Source organism: Schistocerca nitens, chromosome 11 (genome assembly GCF_023898315.1).
Source record: "Schistocerca nitens isolate TAMUIC-IGC-003100 chromosome 11, iqSchNite1.1, whole genome shotgun sequence".
In the NCBI taxonomy this organism is placed as follows: Eukaryota; Metazoa; Arthropoda; class Insecta; order Orthoptera; family Acrididae; genus Schistocerca; species Schistocerca nitens.
This window is the reverse complement of record NC_064624.1, coordinates 15,872,374-15,891,012: the sequence shown is the minus strand read 5'-3', so window position 1 is coordinate 15,891,012 and position 18,639 is coordinate 15,872,374. Positions and strand designations below refer to the sequence as shown.

Sequence of the window (18,639 nt, the reverse complement as noted above, 5' to 3'; positions counted from 1 at the left end):
AATTCATTGTCCCAGGAAGGGGAAACTTTATTGACACATTCCTGGGGTGAGATACATCACATGATCACACTGACAGAACCACAGGCACATAGACACAGGCAACAGAGCATGCACAATGTCGGCACTAGTACAGTGTATATCCACCTTTCGCAGCAATGCAGGCTGCTATTCTTCCATGGAGACGATCGTAGAGATGCTGGATGTAGTCCTGTGGAACGGCTTGCCATGCCATTTCCACCTGGCGCCTCAGTTGGACCAGCGTTCGTGCTGGACGTGCAGACCGCGTGAGACGACGCTTCATCCAGTCCCAAACATGCTCAATGGGGGACAGATCCGGAGATCTTGCTGGCCAGGGTAGTTGATTTACACCTTCTAGAGCACGTTGGGTGGCACGGGATACATGCGGACGTGCATTGTCCTGTTGGAACAGCAAGTTCCCTTGCCGGTCTAGGAATGGTAGAACGATGGGTTCGATGACGGTTTGGATGTACCGTGCACTATTCAGTGTCCCCTCGACGATCACCAGTGGTGTACGGCCAGTGTAGGAGATCGCTCCCCACACCGTGATGCCGGGTGTTGGCCCTGTGTGCCTCGGTCGTATGCAGTCCTGATTGTGGCGCTCACCTGCACGGCGCCAAACACGCATACGACCATCATTGGCACCAAGGCAGAAGCGACTCTCATCGCTGAAGACGACACGTCTCCATTCGTCCCTCCATTCACGCCTGTCGCGACACCACTGGAGGCAGGCTGCACGATGTTGGGGCGTGAGCGGAAGACGGCCTAACGGTGTGCGGGACCGTAGCCCAGCTTCATGGAGACGGTTGCGAATGGTCCTCGCCGATACCCCAGGAGCAACAGTGTCCCTAATTTGCTGGGAAGTGGCGGTGCGGTCCCCTACGGCACTGCGTAGGATGCTACGGTCTTGGCGTGCATCCGTGCGTCGCTGCGGTCCGGTCCCAGGTCGACGGGCACGTGCACCTTCCGCCGACCACTGGCGACAACATCGATGTACTGTGGAGACGTCACGCCCCACGTGTTGAGCAATTCGGCGGTACGTCCACCCGGCCTCCCGCATGCCCACTATACGCCCTCGCTCAAAGTCCGTCAACTGCACATACGGTTCACGTCCACGCTGTCGCGGCATGCTACCAGTGTTAAAGACTGCGATGGGTCTCCGTATGGCACGGCAAACTGGCTGACACTGACGGCGGCGGTGCACAAATGCTGCGCAGCTAGCGCCATTCGACGGCCAACACCGCGGTTCCTGGTGTGTCCGCTGTGCCGTGCGTGTGATCATTGCTTGTACAGCCCTCTCGCAGTGTCCGGAGCAAGTATGGTGGGTCTGACACACCGGTGTCAATGTGTTCTTTTTTCCATTTCCAGGAGTATATATATATATATATATATATATATATATATATATATATATATATATATATATATATAGAGTGCTGAAGTTAGTATATATATATATATATATATATATATATATATATACTAACTTCAGCACTCTGTTTAAACATTGCCGCTCGGCCACTCGGCCAAAAGCCGGCCGCGGTGGTCTCGCGGTTCTAGGCGCTTCAGTCCAGAACCGCGCTGCTGCTACAGTCGCAGGTTCGAATCCTGCCTCGGGCATGGGTGTGCGTGATGTCCTTAGGTTATTTAGGTTTAAGTAGTTCTAAGTTCTAGGGGACTTATGACCTAAGATGTTCAGTCCCATAGTGCTCAGAGTAATTTGAACCACTCGGCCAAAATGGTTCAAATGGCTCTGAGCACTATGGGACTTAACATCTTTGGTCATCAGTCCCCTAGAACTTAGAACTACTTAAACCTAACTAACCTAAGGACATCACGCACGTCCATGCCCGAGGCAGGATGCGAACCTGCGACCGTAGCCGTCGCGCGGTTCCAGACTGAAGCGCCTAGAACCGCACGGCCACTCCGGCCGGCATATATATATATGACTGTTTTTCTATTAACTTCAGCCCTCTGTTCAAACATTACCTGATAACCTTGCTCCATGATCACGTAACTGATTTTTTAAAGAGCTAATTACAGATCTCATTGAAATGCTGAGAGCTGCTCCCGCATCGTGGGACATTAAGTGCAGGGAATGCTGGGATAGAAACGTGAAAACTGATGAAGCATGGAAAATTGCTTTGCAGTTGACAACAAATGTTGATGATATAACCAGGAATATTAAGTTCATAAAAACTTAAAATTGCAGGGAATGGAAGAAAACGCAGGAGAAATGTAAAACTGAAGTGGACGAAATTTCCGAATTCAGTATGTGGTCTGGATACACTTCTATGACCTTCCTCGTAGAAAACTCTCTCTCAGATGGGAGTCGCAGCACTATTACGGTACATGCTTGTTTCTGTATGTTATTGGCTTAGGTTTTAAAAATAACTACTATCACAACAGTGTTATTCTATTAGATGTGACTACATACAGAATAGACGACCACTGAAAACTGTAATCCCTCGGATGGCTACTTTCATTTATAATGTAAAATATAATAACGTAAAGGAAAGCATACTTATGCAAATTTATTTGCCACGCTAATTACCTTTCTTCTGAAATAAAAATCAGGCTGATGTTTTAGTGATCTTTTTTACGTCCTGAGAAGCATTGCTTGGGATGCGCGGTAATTCCAGTAAACTTCTCTGATCTCCTGACCTCCAAGAACCAGGCGTCACTGTACCAGTGTCTAAATGTTCATTGTCTGCTTTTGAAACTGTTCTATTGGACTTGTCCATTTGTGACATTTCATTTAATATCTAGACTTCTGTCTACCTTGTAAGGGACTGTGAAAATCTTTGAGTCAGTCCGTTATGCAGTTCAGACATTTATTACAGGTTTTCGTATTAGATCAACATGATAGAAAATACTGGTGAGGAAAAAAGAGAAATTAAACTATAGTTAGAAAACATAGATAATCTCAGAATAACGGTGATCATGCAGAAAGTCCAATTGCATAACAGCTGCCTTCACGAAAGGTCTGGTTCATTGACGTCAGAAACTCCTTCCTAATCCACATCCTCCTTCCTAATCCACATCCTCCTTCTTTCACTTCATGTTCACAAGTTGGTAGTACAGCAGGGTTTACTATGTGACTTCTTTCTTTGTAATTATGTCCTCAAGTCTTACACGATTTGTTTAAAATTCATCTTCTCTAACGCGAATACTCTTTTCCCTTGTCCTTCTGACGAAGGAGATCTTACAGTTAGAAATTCTGAAAGAAAGTGACTGTGTTGATTTCGTGAGTGTCACTTTCAGCTTTCCAGTCATATGCTATTCAGTCATACCCCATAATCTTCACAGCTCCATGGCTGGAATTCCGGTGTCTGTTCTCCTCAGCTCCTCTATTCGTGCAAAAACTCTCTCGGGAGACAGAAATTAATAGCCAGTTATTGGAAAGTAAATCTCAATATTCGTAAGAGGAGCACGGCAAAGCCAGTGAGACAACATTGTCAGCAAGGTTAAATTTTTATTGTCGCCTGGGGCTCCATCAGCGAAAGTCTTATTAAATTGATGCCTTGCAGATCTGGCATTTGGCGGACATTGTAAACAGCAGATATCACCTCATTGCAAGTCTTAGTGCATTGATTCTACATCTACATACATACTCCGCAATCCACCATACGCTGCGTGGCGGAGTGTACCTCATACCACAACTAGCATCTTCTCTCCCTGTTCCACTCCCAAACAGAACGAGGGAAAAATGACTGCCTATATGCCTCTGTACGAGCCCTAGTCTCTCTTATCTTATCTTTGTGGTCTTTCCGCAAAATGTAAGTTGGCGGCAGTAAAATTGTACTGCAGTCAGCCTCAAATGCTGGTTCTCTAAATTCCCTCAGTAGCGATTCACGAAAAGAACGCCTCCTTTCCTCCAGAGACTCCCACCCGAGTTCCTGTCTCTCTCTGTCCAAGTGTACAAGTATGGAGAAGTATAGAGACGTATTGAGAAGTATCGAGAAACCCAGCCTCTAGACCCCATCTGCAAACATCATCATTGAGGGGATGGCTGTGGCTTTTGTGAAGGTGTGATACACACCATGCCCCACAACTGATCTAGGTAAAATATTGTTTCTGCGTGTTCCTGAGCAGAGTGGTATAACTTTACATTTTCAAAACATGGATATCTGTGACACACCGGTCAGGTAGCTAATGTGGACAGTAGCTGGAGAGCAGATGGCGACTTTTTTGACTACTGATGACTATACCAACAGGGTCTGTATGGCTACTAGCCTCACGATACATAGCACTGGGAAGTCTGCTGCATATGAGTAGACTCTTGACACCATTCTTCCTCTTAATTTCCAGCATTCTTTGGTTTGACAGGTACTCAGTACATCACGTTGATAGTAAGCCAGTAATGTGGTTTCAGCAATTCCTCTGGTGTCACATGTCGGTGCTTATGGAGAAGTGTATTTAGTATCCACTAAGAACTAAAGACTGTGACCCAGATTTCTGCCATATCATTCCTACATGTAGATTCAAAGCACCATGTAAGCTGGAGGGGGGGGGGGCGGGTTTCTATGATAAAATATTGTAGAGGTTTCTTTTGCTAATCATGTATTTGGGAATGTTACACAGTTTTGCAAAGTGTGTATGAGAAATGTAATCACACAATTTTCTCAAAACAAATTTTATGTGCTGCAATTTACATTAGTTAGCGTGTATCTCCCTTTAATTTATCTTTCCTGCACCATTAGTAGATTAGTTACATGCACCACAGATTTATCTTAACAATTCCACCAACTGGAGGCGAACCCACCATTTAGCGAGGTCCAGGGGCGTTTTCCCGCTGTCAGTCCTGAGCGACTTGTCTGCCCCTGCCTCGAGCAGCACAGCAGCCACCTCCGCATAGCCTTTTGCTGCTGCCCAGTGCAGTGGAGTCGCCCCGTGCCACCCCACTACATTGGGCTGAGAGGAGGACGCCAGCAGCCGCTGCAATACACCGACCTTGCCCCTCCGTGCAGCCCAGTGCAGAGGTGTGTACCCTCTGTTATCCCTGAGCTCACTGTCTGCCCCTGCCTCGAGCAGCACAGCCGCCACCTTTGAGCGACCATTTTCTGCCGCCCAGTGCAGTGGCGTCCACCCGCGCTGCCCCCTCACATTGGGGTGAGGTGAATACGCCAAGAGCAGCCGCACGACAGCCACGCGGCCCTTCCGCGCAGCCCAGTGCAGAGGTACAGTCTTCCACTTGTCCGTGGCGTCCAACCGTGCCCCACCTTCTAGCAGACACCTCACCACTCTGAGATATCCCCTGCCAGCTGCCCAGTGCATTGCAGTCCTCTTATCCTCGTCCTTCACTTTTACATCTGCTCCTGCCTGCAGCAGCACAGTCGCCACCTGTGCACGGCCATTTGCTGCTGCACAGTGTAGGGGTGTCCATCCGTACTGACCCCTCACATTTGGGTGGGGGGCAGACGCCGTCAGCAGTCGCACCACAGCTGTGTGGCCATTCCACGCAGCGCAGTGCAGAGGCGTGTCCCCCTCGTCATCCCTGAGTTCCCTGTCTGCCCCTGCATCTAGCAGCACGGTGGCCACCCTGGTGCAACCATTTTCCGCCGCCCAGTGCAATGCTGTCCACCCATCCTCACCTCTCACATTGGGGTGAGGTGAGGACGCCAGCAGAAGCTGCACAACCGTTGCGTGGCTCTCCCGCGCAGCCCAGTGCAGAGCCACGTTTTTCCACCTGTCTGTGGCGTCCGGCTGTGCCCCACCGTCCAGCAGACATTTCACCATCTTGAGGTGACCCCTGCCTGCTGCCCAGTGCAAAGCTGTCCTCTTCTGCCTGTCCGTCACACTCAGGTCCGCACCCGCTGCGAGCAGTGTTCGTAGTTGATCCAGTTGTCCCTTCTGAGCTGCCTCGATCAGCCCACAGCCCTTCTCGTATGCAGACCAGCTCCTGCACAAAACAGTGAAATTCTGACATAGTATTGAAAACACAAACATCTCATAGAAAAGAAAACCGTTCTAGAAGTGAAACTGAGAGTAGTTACACTATGTGATCAAAAGTATCCGGACACCTGACTGAAAATTCCACTGCTGCAGGCATACGTTCAATCAGGTGCTAGAAGGTGGGGAATGGCAGCACATTCTTCACAGAGTGCTGCACTGAAGAGAGGTATCGATGTCAGCCGGTGAGGCCTGGCACAAAGTGGGCGTTCCAAAACATCCCAAAGGCGTCCTATAGGACTCAGGTCAGAACTCTGTGCAGGCCAGTCCATTGCAGGGATGTTATTGTCGTGTAACCACACTGCCACACGTTGTGTATTACGAACAGGTGCTCATTCGTGTTGAAAGATGCAATCACCACCCTCGAATTGCTGTTCAAGAGTGGGAAGCAAGAAGGTGCTCAAAACATCAATGTAGGCCTGTGCTGTGATAGTGCCATGCAAAACAACAAGGGGTGCTAGCCCCCTCAAAGAAAACACGACCACGCCATAACACCACCGCCTCCGAATTTTACTGTTGGCACTACACACGCTGGGAGATGACGTTCACCAGGCATTCGCCATATCCACACCCTGCCATCCACACAATTGTTTTCCACCGTTCAATCGTCCAATGTTTGTGGTCCTTATACCGAGCGAGGCGTCGTTTGGTATTTACCAGCATGGTGTGTGGCTTATGAGCAGCCGCTCGACCATTAAATCTAAGTTTTCTGACCTCCCACCTGCCATAGTACTTGCACTGGATCCTGATGCAGTCTGGAATTCCTGTGTGATGGTCTGGATAGATGTCTCCCTCTTACACATTACAATTCTCTTCAACTGTCGGCAGTCTCTGTCAGCCAACAGACAAGGCCGGCCTGTACGCTTTTGTGCTGTACGCGTCCCTTCACGTTTCCACTTGACTATCACATCGGAAACAGTGGACCTAGGGATGTTAAGGAGTGTGGAAATGTCGCGTACAGACGTATGACACAAGTGACATCCATTCACCTGACCACGTTCGAAGTCCGTGAGTTCCGCAGAGCGCCCCATTCTGCTCTCCCACGATGTCTAATGGCTACTGAGGTCGCTGATATGGAGTACCTGGCAGTATGTGTCAGCACAATGCACCTAATATGAAAAATGTATGTTTTGGTGGGATTTTCGAATACTTTTGATCACATAGTGTACAAAAACATAGATCTGCATTTCTCCTCTTTCTGTAACACTGATCAGATCAGTGTAAATATCTGTATAATTAGATAAATACGAATATTGTGCTCTGTTACTGAATTGTCTGTGAGTACAGAGCACACAGCCAATAGTGGCCCAAATGTCTCCCATTTGGTTCATATCAGGAAAATTTGGCGGTTACGACAACAAAGTCAGTTTATTATCATTGTCCTCCTACTAGTGAAGTGTCATTCTGGCCATGATAAATGGACAGTTATCCTACTACAAAATGGCATGACTGTCAGGGAAGATGTAGAGCAAGAGTGGATGCAAATAGTTTGCCATAATGTGCACGTAGTCCACAGCTGCCAGCATGACTTCAGTTGCTACCATAGGTCAGAAGGAAGCCCAGGCGAATGTCTGCCACAACATAACACTACTTCATCAGCCAGAATCCGCAGTTTGTTTTGAGCAGCTTTGCCTGCACGATGGCATATCTAGACACCATCGACCTACTGCAAAGATAAGTGTAATCCATCTGACACAGTTTCATGTAGCCATGCTCTGATATTGATGACCCCATGCCCATTGCATTTATAACTAATTACATCACTGAATCACCTCCCCCTATGAACCATGGACCTTCCTGTTGGTGTGGAGGTTTGCGTGCTTCAGCAGTACAGATAGCTGTACCGTAGGAGTTGAACTGTATGTTTAAGAGACGATGTCATCCTCTTGGGTAAAATGCTCCAAAGGTAAAATAGTCCCCCATTCGAATCTCTGGTTGGGGACTACTCGAGAGGATGTAGTTATCAGCAGAAACAAAACTGGATCAGAGCGGGGAATGAACTTCCCTTCAAAATTGGGCAGGTAATTTAAAAAATTTATAAAGGGGAATCGATTGGTTAAAGATATAGTGGCAAACAGTGAAATTCAGTGGCAGGAGGAACAGGGCTTTTGATCAGGTGAATACAGGGTTATAAATACAAAATTAAATATGGGTAGTGAAGGAGTAGCTTTAATAATGACCAAGGAAACAGCAATGTGGGTAAGCTACTATTAACAGCATAGTGGATGTCAAGATAGACACAAAGGACATATTCATTACAGTAGTAAAGCTTAAATGCCAACAAGCTCCGCAGATGATAAGAGGTTGAAGAAATGAGATAACAGAAAGTATTCAGATATTAAGGGAGACTAAACCATAAATGTAAGAGGGGACTGGTAACAATGACACCAGGAAACAATGTAGGTAATATGTACTGGGGGAAAGGAACGAAAGAGGAAGCTGCCTGGCAGAATTTTGACCAGACCACAATTTCATCATCGCTAACACTTGATTTAATAATGATGAAAAAATGTTGTAAGCATGGCAGAGACCTAGAGACACCAGAAGATTTCAGAGTGATTACATAAAACTGGAACAGAGACTTGAGAACCAGATTTCAAATTGTAAGACATTTCCAGGGGCAAATGTGAACTCTGATCACTATTTATTTGGTGTAAACTGTAGATTAAAACTGATGAAACTGCAAAATAGAAGGAAGCTAAAACTTATCCAGATAAGTTTAAAGAACCAGAAGTTGTTGAGAGTGGCAGAGAAAGCAGAAAGCGTTAGATAATATAGAAGATATTTAATTTAATTGACAAAAAAAGAAAGTACACAACTGCAAGTAATGAAGTGTGTGAAAGGGAATGCAACGCTTAAAAATGAGATTGACAGGAAGTACAAAATGGGTAAGCAGGAAAGACTAGAGGACGAAAGTAAGGACTTAGAAGTATGTTCCATTGGGGGAAAGATGGTCATCATCTACAGGAAAATCAAGCAGATCTTTGGATAAAAGAAAAGCAGATGTATGAGTATCAAGAGCTCAGATGGAAAACTAATCCTAAGGAAAGAAGAAAAAGGTGAAAGGTGGAAGGAGTGTATTGAGGGTGTATACAATGAAGACATAGATGAGGGTGGCAGTATTATACAAACGTAAGAGGAAGTAGTTGAAGATGAGGTCGGAGATGTGATAGGAAATATGATACGGCGACAAGAATTTGACAGAACACTGTAAGACATAAGTCGAAATAAGGCCCAGGGAGCAGACCACATTCTGTCAGAATTACTGACAGCCTTGGGCGAGCCAGCTGTTATGAAAGTATTGTATTTGGTGCGCAAGATGTATGAGAGATGCGAAATACCCTCAGACTTTAAGGCGGATATAATAATTCCAATTCCAAAGAAAGCAGATGCTGACATGTGTGAATATTAGCAAGCTATCACTTTAATAGGTCATGACTGCAACATACAAACATAAATTCTTTATAGAAGAATGAGAAAATTTGTAGAAACCGACCTCAGGGATGATCAGTTTGGATTCTGGAGAAATGTAGGAACATGCAAGGCAATACTGACCTTACGACTTCTCTTAGAAGACAGTTATGGAAAAGCAAACATATGTTTATAGTGTTTGGATACATAGAGAAATCTTCTCACAATGGTAACTCGAATACTCTCTTTGAAATTGTGCAGGTAGCAGAGGTGAAATACGTGAAGGGAACGGCTCTTCACAACTTGTATAGAAAGTAGATGGCTGTTGCAAGAGTTGAGAGTAGAGGCGCGTGCGCGGCAGACTGTTAGCCCACCGTAGTCCGCTAGGGGTGGGCTGTCTGCTTGCAGACCACCAGCCTGCCTCACACGGAGAGATCCACAGCGATGCAACTGAGTTTTTGAAACCATCTATACAATGGTGTAAGTTAAGACCCCAGGTATCACACATTGCAGCCATTCACCATGGTGGGCCCTCATTTCCAGGTAACTGCCAAGAAAAAAATGTGGATTTTTGTGTTATACTCAATAAGCTTAAACAGTTATGTTATTTAGTCTAGTTGTGTGCTGCAATGGGTTGGATAACAACTTTACACGAGGAGGTCCTGTGTTCGAATTTTTTCAGGTGCAGTAACTTTTTCTGTTTTTAAAACTTTATCAAAATGACTTTGATCATCAGTTTTATTCAATTAATTGATGTAAATGTAATTTTTTAATTTCATTCCTTTGTCACATAATTTTTATCATAATACCAACTTCTTGATTTGCCCTCATTTTTCTTACTATCATTGTTTCCCCACTTGAAATCTTTGTTCCTGTGTTTTTATTTCATGTATTAATTTTGATTTAATTTCTTGTGTTTTATCACTGTTTTTGGGTCCACATTATTATATTAACTATATATATATTTCTCATTTTGCTTCAATTTCTTTTTGTTTGTAAACCCGTCATTCATTTAAATTTTCATCTCTGGTATTTTGTCCACAGTGCAGTAGGTATTTAGGTTATAATTCATTTTTTTTTGTTTTATCACCTTGTTTTTTCGTCCACGTTATTGCATTCTTTATATCTATTTCTCATTTTGCTTGAACTTCGTTTTGCTTGTAAACCCGTCTTTCATTTAAATTTTTATCTATGGTATTTTGTCCACAGTGCAGTAGGTATTTAGGTCATAATTCAAACTTTTTTTGTTTTATCAACTTGTTTTTTCGTCCACATTATTGCATTCCTTGTATCTATTTCTCATTTTGCTTGAATTTCTTTTTGCTTGTAAACCCATCTTTCGTTTAAATTTTCGTCTGTGTTATTTTGTCCACAGTGTAATAGGTATATAGTTTATGTTTTACATGTTTGTATGGTGGTTACCATGAAAAAAATTCCACTTCTGCTAACAAAAATATTTTTTTACAACATTGCACAGATATAAATGGATTATGTCATATCACCTTTTTTTAACTGATAGATCGGAATTTTCAAATAATTGAATGTATAACAGATAAATAAAATTAAATTTATGTACACGAAAATTCCGACTAGGAAAGAACAACTAACGAGAGTCCAACCCACAGTGTTAGTCTGGTTGTGTGCTGTAATAGGTAGGATAACAACTTCACACGAGGAGGTCCTGTGTTCGAATTTTGTCAGGTGCAGTAACTTCTTCTGTTTTTAAATCTTTATCAAAACGACTTTTATCATTTTTACTCAATTAATTGATGTAAATGTAATTTTTTAATTTTATTCCTTTGTCACATAATTTTTATCATTATACCAACTTCTTGATTTGCTATCATTTTTCTTACTATCATTCTTTCACCACTTGAAATCTTTGCTCCAGTGTTTTTATTTTACGTATTAATTTCGATTTAATTTCTTGTGTTTTACCACTCTGTTTTTTCGTCCACATATTGCATTAATTATATATATTTCTCATTTTGCTTCAATTTTGTTTGTTTGTAAACCCGTCATTCATTTAAATTTTCATCTCTGGTATTTTGTCCACAGTGCAGTAGGTATTTAGGTTATAATTCAAACTTTTTTTTGTTTTATCACCTTGTTTTTTCGTCCACGTTATTGCATTCCTTATATCTATTTCTCATTTTGCTTGAATTTCTTTTTCCTTGTAAACCCGTCATTCATTTAAATTTTCATCTGTGTTATTTTGTCCATAGTGTAATAGGTATTTAGTTTATGTTTTACATGTTTGTATGGTGGTTACCACGAAAAAAATTCCACTTCTGCTAACAAAATACATTTTTCACAACATTTCACAGATATAAATGGATTATGTCATGTCACCTTTTTTTAACTGATAGATCGGAATTTTCAAATAATTGAATATTATAACAGATAAATAAAATTAAATTTATGTACACGAAAATTCCGACTGGGAAAGAACACCTAACGAGAGTCTAACCCACAATCTGCTGTGTGTGTGAGGCTGTTATGTTATCCACTAACTAAAATTACATTTTAAGCAATTAATGGAGTAAAAATAACGCTCAAAGTAATTACGATTAAGATTTAAAAATAGAAAAAAAGTTGTGTACCTGATGATATTCGAACCCACAGTCTCCTGTGTGAGAGACTGTTATCATATCCATTATACGACGCAACCAGACTGTATAAAGTACCTTTTTTAATGCTATTGAGTGTCTTACAGAATTCGGAATTTTCAAATAACTTCCGGGAATTCAGTCGGGTAATACTTCCAGCGACCGCCGATATTTCGGCGGGAGAACACCCTGCCATTTGCAAGGCAAACTGCAACGGACAGGCGGCCTACATGCAAATTTAAAACCTCGGTTCTCGGACTGATGCAGCAAAGATAACACACACACTGAACACTAGTGCCACCAAAGATGCTATCAGAGCTATCGATAGTGAGACTATGAATTCGCAGGTGAGGTAGCATTGACTCTGTCCCTCTGTTTCTTGACAAGGGAGAGAGCCGGATTCCAAGCAGAGTTTAAACAGAAACCTGCATCCCTGTTAACGAAGTTGCTCGCTAATTTAATCTCAACTGCCTCCCTAATAACACCGTCCCAATAGCTGGACGTGCATGCCAATATCTCGGTGTTATTGTATAACATGGGGTGACCAGTATCCAAGCAATGTTCGGCAGTAGCAGATCTACTTGGCTGCTGTGATCGTGTGTGCCGTTTATGCTCAGTACATCGGTCCCCCACGGTCCTGATAGTTTGACCAATATATGCCATACCGCAGCTACAGGGAATGCGATATACACCCGCCTTACGCAGTCCAAGATCATCCTTAACAGGACTCTCTAATTTTAGATGGAGGTCGAAAAACACATTTCACATCGTATTTCCGTAAAATTCGACCGATCTTGTTGGAAGTGTTTCCTACGTAAGGCAAAAACGCAGTAGACTTAGCTGTCGACTCAGAATTATCATCAATCACTCGATGTACAGTTGGTCGATAGCGCAACGCACGTTCAATCTATCTCTATAACCATTTTGACAAAATGTAACTTCAAGATGGCACAGCTGGGCTGGAAAAGTCTCAGCGTTAGAAACGACATGTGCCCTGTGTACCAAGGTACGAAGTACCACTTCACACTGAGCCGGATGGTGACAACTATTAGCCTGTAAGTACAAGTCGGTGTGAGTACGTTCCTGTAGACTGCATGCCCCAATGATCCATCATCCTTCCTCCTAACCAACATGTCAAGAAAGGGAAGGCAACCATCCTCTTCCACCTCCATCGTAAAACGAATGTTCGGGTGGATCGAGTTCAGATGTTCTAGAAAGGCATTCAAATTCTCCCTGCCACGAGGCCAAACAACAAAAGTATCGTTAACATATCTAAAGGAACAGGCGGGTTTCAAAGGCGCCGACTCCAATGCACCTTCCTCGAAGTCTTCCATAAACAAATTTGCGATAACAGGAGACAACGGACTACCCATCGCAACTCCATCTGTCTGCTCGTAATACTGGTCATTGGATAAAAAGTAAGTGGATGTCAACACATGCCGAAAGAGATTAGTTAATTCAGCACCAAAACCCTAGCCTCAGTTAACCGCAACGAATCAGACAGAGGAACACGAGTGAAGAGAGGGAGACCACATCAAAACTCACTAAAATATCATTCAACCGCAGTCCCTCCAAACGACGTAAAAAATCAGCTGAGTTCCTGATACGATGTTCACACCGACCTACTTGTGGACTCAACAGAGGAGCAAGATGCTTGGCTACACGATATGTCGGAGCGCCGATATTACTCACTATAGGACGGAAAGGAACCCCTTCCTTGTGAACCTTCGGAAGGCCATATAACCTAGGGGGAACAGCACTATAGGTGTTAAGACTGTTGATATTGTCCTGCGACAAACCACTTCTCTTCAGGAGGCTGTTGGCCTTTCTCTCAAGACTTTTTGTGGGGTCAGCATCGATTCTGCAACACGCTGAATCAGATAATAAACGTTGCATCTTTTGTACATAATCCTGCTTATTTAAACCAATGGTGGCATTGCCCTTGTCCGCAGGTAAAATAACAATATCAGGATCAACTTTGAGAGGGCGTAAATCAGCCCTCTCTGCTGCTGTTACATTACTCTTGGGTGGACGAGCCTTAGTCAACACACGGCATGCCTCCCTCCTAACCCCCTCTGCAGCGTCAGGAGGTAGTTTGCAAACTGCCTGTTCAATTGAACTAATAAAATCAACTACCTGCAAACTCTTCGGAGTGGGTGCAAGATTTAAACCCTTCCCAAGCAAGGTAGAGTCGTCAAAAGATTTCTCTGTGAGAACGTCGAGATATAAAGTCAATCTCCACGCGTTGAAAACGTTCAAACTTTGCCAAATGCCGGGCAGTAACGGAATTGTATTGCCAGTCAGCTTGAGTCCATGAGGCACCGTCCAACCAATCCCAAGTGAAATCAAACAATTACGATGCAATCATTAAATGAAAACTAAACAATTCTTTGGAAACAGAATCCAAACGTCGACGAGTAAAACGAATCCTTTCACGAACAAGAGCCAAGCCAGCACGTTGCTTGATGCGACTGGCAGCAGGACAATTAATATGGTGCTCAACCTTGGCAAATGCTGGGACATGATTTTCATCACGACACCTCAATAAAAACGACAAAGCATATTGCTGTCTAACTCCAGAGTGAAAGTGAAGAAGAATTACATGATCTTTTGGATGGAATGGACAATTGAGAGTAAATCGATGAAAGACGAAAGTAATGAGAAGTAGCATAAATAGGAACAGCGAGAAACTTGACATCAGAATTGACGGTCACAAAGCGGATGAAGTTAAAATTTCTACCACATAGGTAACAAAATAACCAATGATGGACAGAGCAAGAAGGACATCGAAAGCAGACTAACACTGGCCAAAAGGGCATTCCTGGCCAAGAGAAGGCTACTAGTATCAAACATAGGCCTTAATTTGAGAAAGAAATTTCTGAGAATGTACGTTTGGAACACAGAATTGTATAGTAGTGAAACATGGAATGTGGGAAAACCGGAACAGAAGAGAAACGAAGCATTTGAGATGTGGTGCTACAAATGAATGTTGAAAATTAGGTGGACTAATGAGGGTGCACGCCGAATCAGAGAGGAAGGAAACATGTGAAAAACAATGACAAAGAGAAGGGACAGGATGATAGGATATCTGTTAAGGCATCAGGGAATTACTTCCATGGTATTGAAGGGAGTTGTAGAGAGCAAAACTGTAGAGGAAAACAGAGAATGGAATACATCAAGCAAGTAATTGGTGATGTAGGTTACAAGTGCTACTCTGAGAAGAAGAGATTGGCAAAGGGGGTGGGCCATATCAAACCAGTCATAAGACTGATGACTCAAAAAAAAAAAAAAAAAAGTGAGAAGAGATAGTAGTGAAAGTTCCTGATAACCAAACTTTGCACCAGTGTCCTGGACTCAATTGCAAACATCTCTGCAATGTTTTATTGAGTGACAGAACATGGCAGTGGTCTGTTTGATGGACAAATACTCGCATCTACCTCCAGAATGGTACAGTGGGATTCTCGGGTCTGCCTCCAGTATTAATTTCCTGAGTGTGGGACTGTCTGAATTCTCACGTTTTGGACATTCGTATGTGCCCTGGCGAGCTTACCTGGTTTTTGGATGTAAAGAAGTGGGGAACTTGGTGTTGTAAATATGTTGTTGAAGCAGGCAAATACATAACCTACAGAGGTGGGGTGTGATCTCCTGTTGTAGTTGTGGCATCACTGGGACTGGCACTGATGCCTCGCTATGAGGATGAGCACCCACACTGAGCAACCCAGTGGAATGTCCTGTAATGGTGCGTGTCATGCTACGGATCTAGAAAATCTCTGTAGTAAACTCACTGGATGCTGGAGATGGTGGCGTCATCATATGGGGTAGTTCGGCGAAATGCCACGGATGGCGCTGCTGCGGAGGGAGTCCTGTCGTGGTCCTTGTGGCGCCAAGAGCCAAAGGTTATGTTGCTGTTTGTGGAGGGTGTCGTGCCTCGGCCCCTGTGGCGCCAAGAACCGGAGGTTATGTTGCCGCCTGCAGAGGAAGTCGTGCCGTGGTCCCTGTGGTGCCACGACCCAGAGGATATCTTGCTGTCTGTGGATGGAGTTATGCCATGGTCCCTGCGGCGCCAGGAGCCAGATGTTGGGTTGCTGTCTGCGGAGGGAGCCATGCCATGGTCCCTGTAGCGCCAGGAGCCAGAAGTTATCTTACTGTCCGCAGAGGGAGTCGTGCCATGGTCCCTGTGGCGCCAGGAGGTGGAAGTTATGTTGCTGTCTGTTGAGGGATTCATGCCCTGGTCCCTGCAGCGCCAGGAGCCGGAGGTTATCTTGCTGTCCATACCTGCCAAAAATAAAAAAATAAAAGAAAATGTGTTGATTCACACCTACGACTTATCTCAATGAAACTGTTGGTGCAATGCAAAGTACAGAAAAATGTCGGTATGAAAGTCGATATTAGTATTTAGTAAATGTTCCTTTGACGATCTTAACTTTTCCACAGCCTCAGTCTGCAGCTAAGGATGCAGACACCGTTGTGTTTTAGTGTCAGATCACTGGCACTTAACCACAGAGTTGCAAGTCGCATCTTTGAAGTACCAATGACTTGTGAGGCATGATCAGCAGCAATATTGCCATAATGCAGGAAGCAGTTGTTTGATGAGATCGACTAGTGTGGAGCTTAACATTCAACCCAGAGGAGCACAGGTTGCTACATGCTTATATCTCACACACGTTTCCAACCTTTGGAGAGAGGAGACAAGCACTGGTGTAGAGGTAGGAAACAATGCCTGCACTGGACTGCTTTCCCAGCTGTCTTACCGGCTGAGTCAGAGGAGGCCTGCCATCAGCTGCATGTGGCTCAAATCCATAGGCTCGGTGCAGAAACGGAAAAAGGCTCAAGCCACTGCCTCATTAACAGAAGGGAGGTTATCACCAAGCAGGAGGAGCTGCCTCTGACTTCACCTTCATCACCTGCCCACTCACACTGATGAAGATTCCAGCTGCTACAGCTGCCCCTGTGTGAGTGGCACTAAGGCTGGTCACCTTCATACAAAAGCAGCACAGAGAGACGGACATGATCTGGCTCACTGAAGAGTCGCCCAAGGTGCCATCTTGCAGGGAGGTTGAAACACCACTCAGCTGCCAGCAGGGAAGGAGGATGAGCACAGCTCGTGATGCAGCCCAGAGAGGCCATCACGAAAGAAGGAACCCCTGCTTAAATAAGGCCTCTGCTACATCACTGATGGTCTGCGGCAGTACAGAGCGGTGGGGGGCCTTCACAACAGCACATTCAGCTGCCGTATTAATTTGAACTGACATAGTGTTGACAAAGTGATGGCAGTGACGCTGGTATCAAGCTTCATGGTACCCACCACTAACATGTCCTCACTGGAATGATCTCTCACATCCAGCAAACCACTCCACCACTACTTGTCCTGACTGTCATGGAGGTTTTTTTACCCGTAACACCTGCCAGGGCATTTTCCCCTCTTCCTTTAATCTACTATTTCTTCATGTGTTTCTGTCCACTACCATCTCCAGAGGGACCTTTAATAATAGGGAACCTTACCCAGAGACACATACAACATCACAGTCTTGCATCCTCTTATTTCCTCAATTTGAATAATTAACCAGTGCAGAGGTGACAGTAGAATTTTTTCCTGGTGGTCACTATGCTAGTATGGGTGTGGAGAGTCTCCCTTCACTATATTCTTTGGAGACCACATTTCCCTGTTGATCCCTGTACTATAGGCTGAGCAAATCAGTCCAGAGGTCGTAGGAGGACAAACGAAGCACACTGTTTTGAGCAACACACTCCTTTACTAGGCATGGTCTCACTGGATGCAATCTTTACATCGATGAATGTATTGTAGTAATAATTGTTTTATGTGAGTCCACTAGGAAAGTGTCACGCATCTGTCAGTGGGAATCAAAGTTCTGGAATCTGTCAGTGGGTTTAGACAAAAGGGAGCTGTTTCATTTATGACATAAGCTTATAACAAGACTGCTAGTGCATGCTATATTATGACAACCCATATTTCTACATATCACTGCCATTGGTTAAGAGACAGCTATGGTCCCATAACTGATAACTTTGGGAAGAAGATAATAATGGATACAATGAAAAACAATGTTTGTAGGGAAAACATGGACAGCATGATTTATTGTTGAATGCATGACTGATAGCAAACACTTGATTAATTGTGCATACTACAAAGATTCGGCATGCCAGTATACGATACCGATCATTTCACTCTCAGACCAGCAAATGACATAGTGCGCCACAAATAATCATAACAGATTATCAGCTTCAACCAAATAGTGCCTGTCCACTCACATTCTCAACCGAACTGCATGGTTCACAGGGCACAGCTATACCTGCTGACTGCAGCCAACAAAATGTTCCTAAGCGTTTGCACCCAGCAAGATTAATCAGACTTTATTTCAAGACATTGTCACTGGACAGCTGTTAGTTTAAAATACTATGTAGGCAAAATCAGAGGTACCCACAACATAGAGACTCCAATTAAGTAATTCAATAAACTGACTCTCAAATTTTATAAATAATAGCAGATATCTCTATGTGACGGTATAGGCCTCTCACATATAGATGTATCCTACAAACTAAATTTTACATGGAAATTTATGGCGACAAAGCTTCAGTGAGAAATTAATCACTCAAGAAGGGCCCCAGTAGATAGGACAAAACAGCACAA

The 18,639-nt window shown here is 44.0% G+C and overlaps 1 protein-coding gene across 1 annotated transcript in view; it reads right to left on the bottom strand.

Moving 5' to 3' along the window:
- Positions 1-4,614: 4,614 nt before the first annotated feature.
- LOC126213189 (ankyrin repeat domain-containing protein 65-like) overlaps positions 4,615-18,639 on the bottom strand; it is an 85,068-nt gene continuing 71,043 nt past the window's right edge. The window contains exons 2-3 of the mRNA XM_049940815.1: positions 15,776-16,265; positions 4,615-5,920 (exon numbers count right to left, since the gene is read on the bottom strand). Coding sequence (XP_049796772.1) covers positions 4,747-5,920; positions 15,776-16,263 — 1,662 coding nt within the window. The 5' untranslated portion in view covers positions 16,264-16,265 and the 3' untranslated portion in view covers positions 4,615-4,746. The remainder of the gene's footprint in view (positions 5,921-15,775; positions 16,266-18,639) is intronic.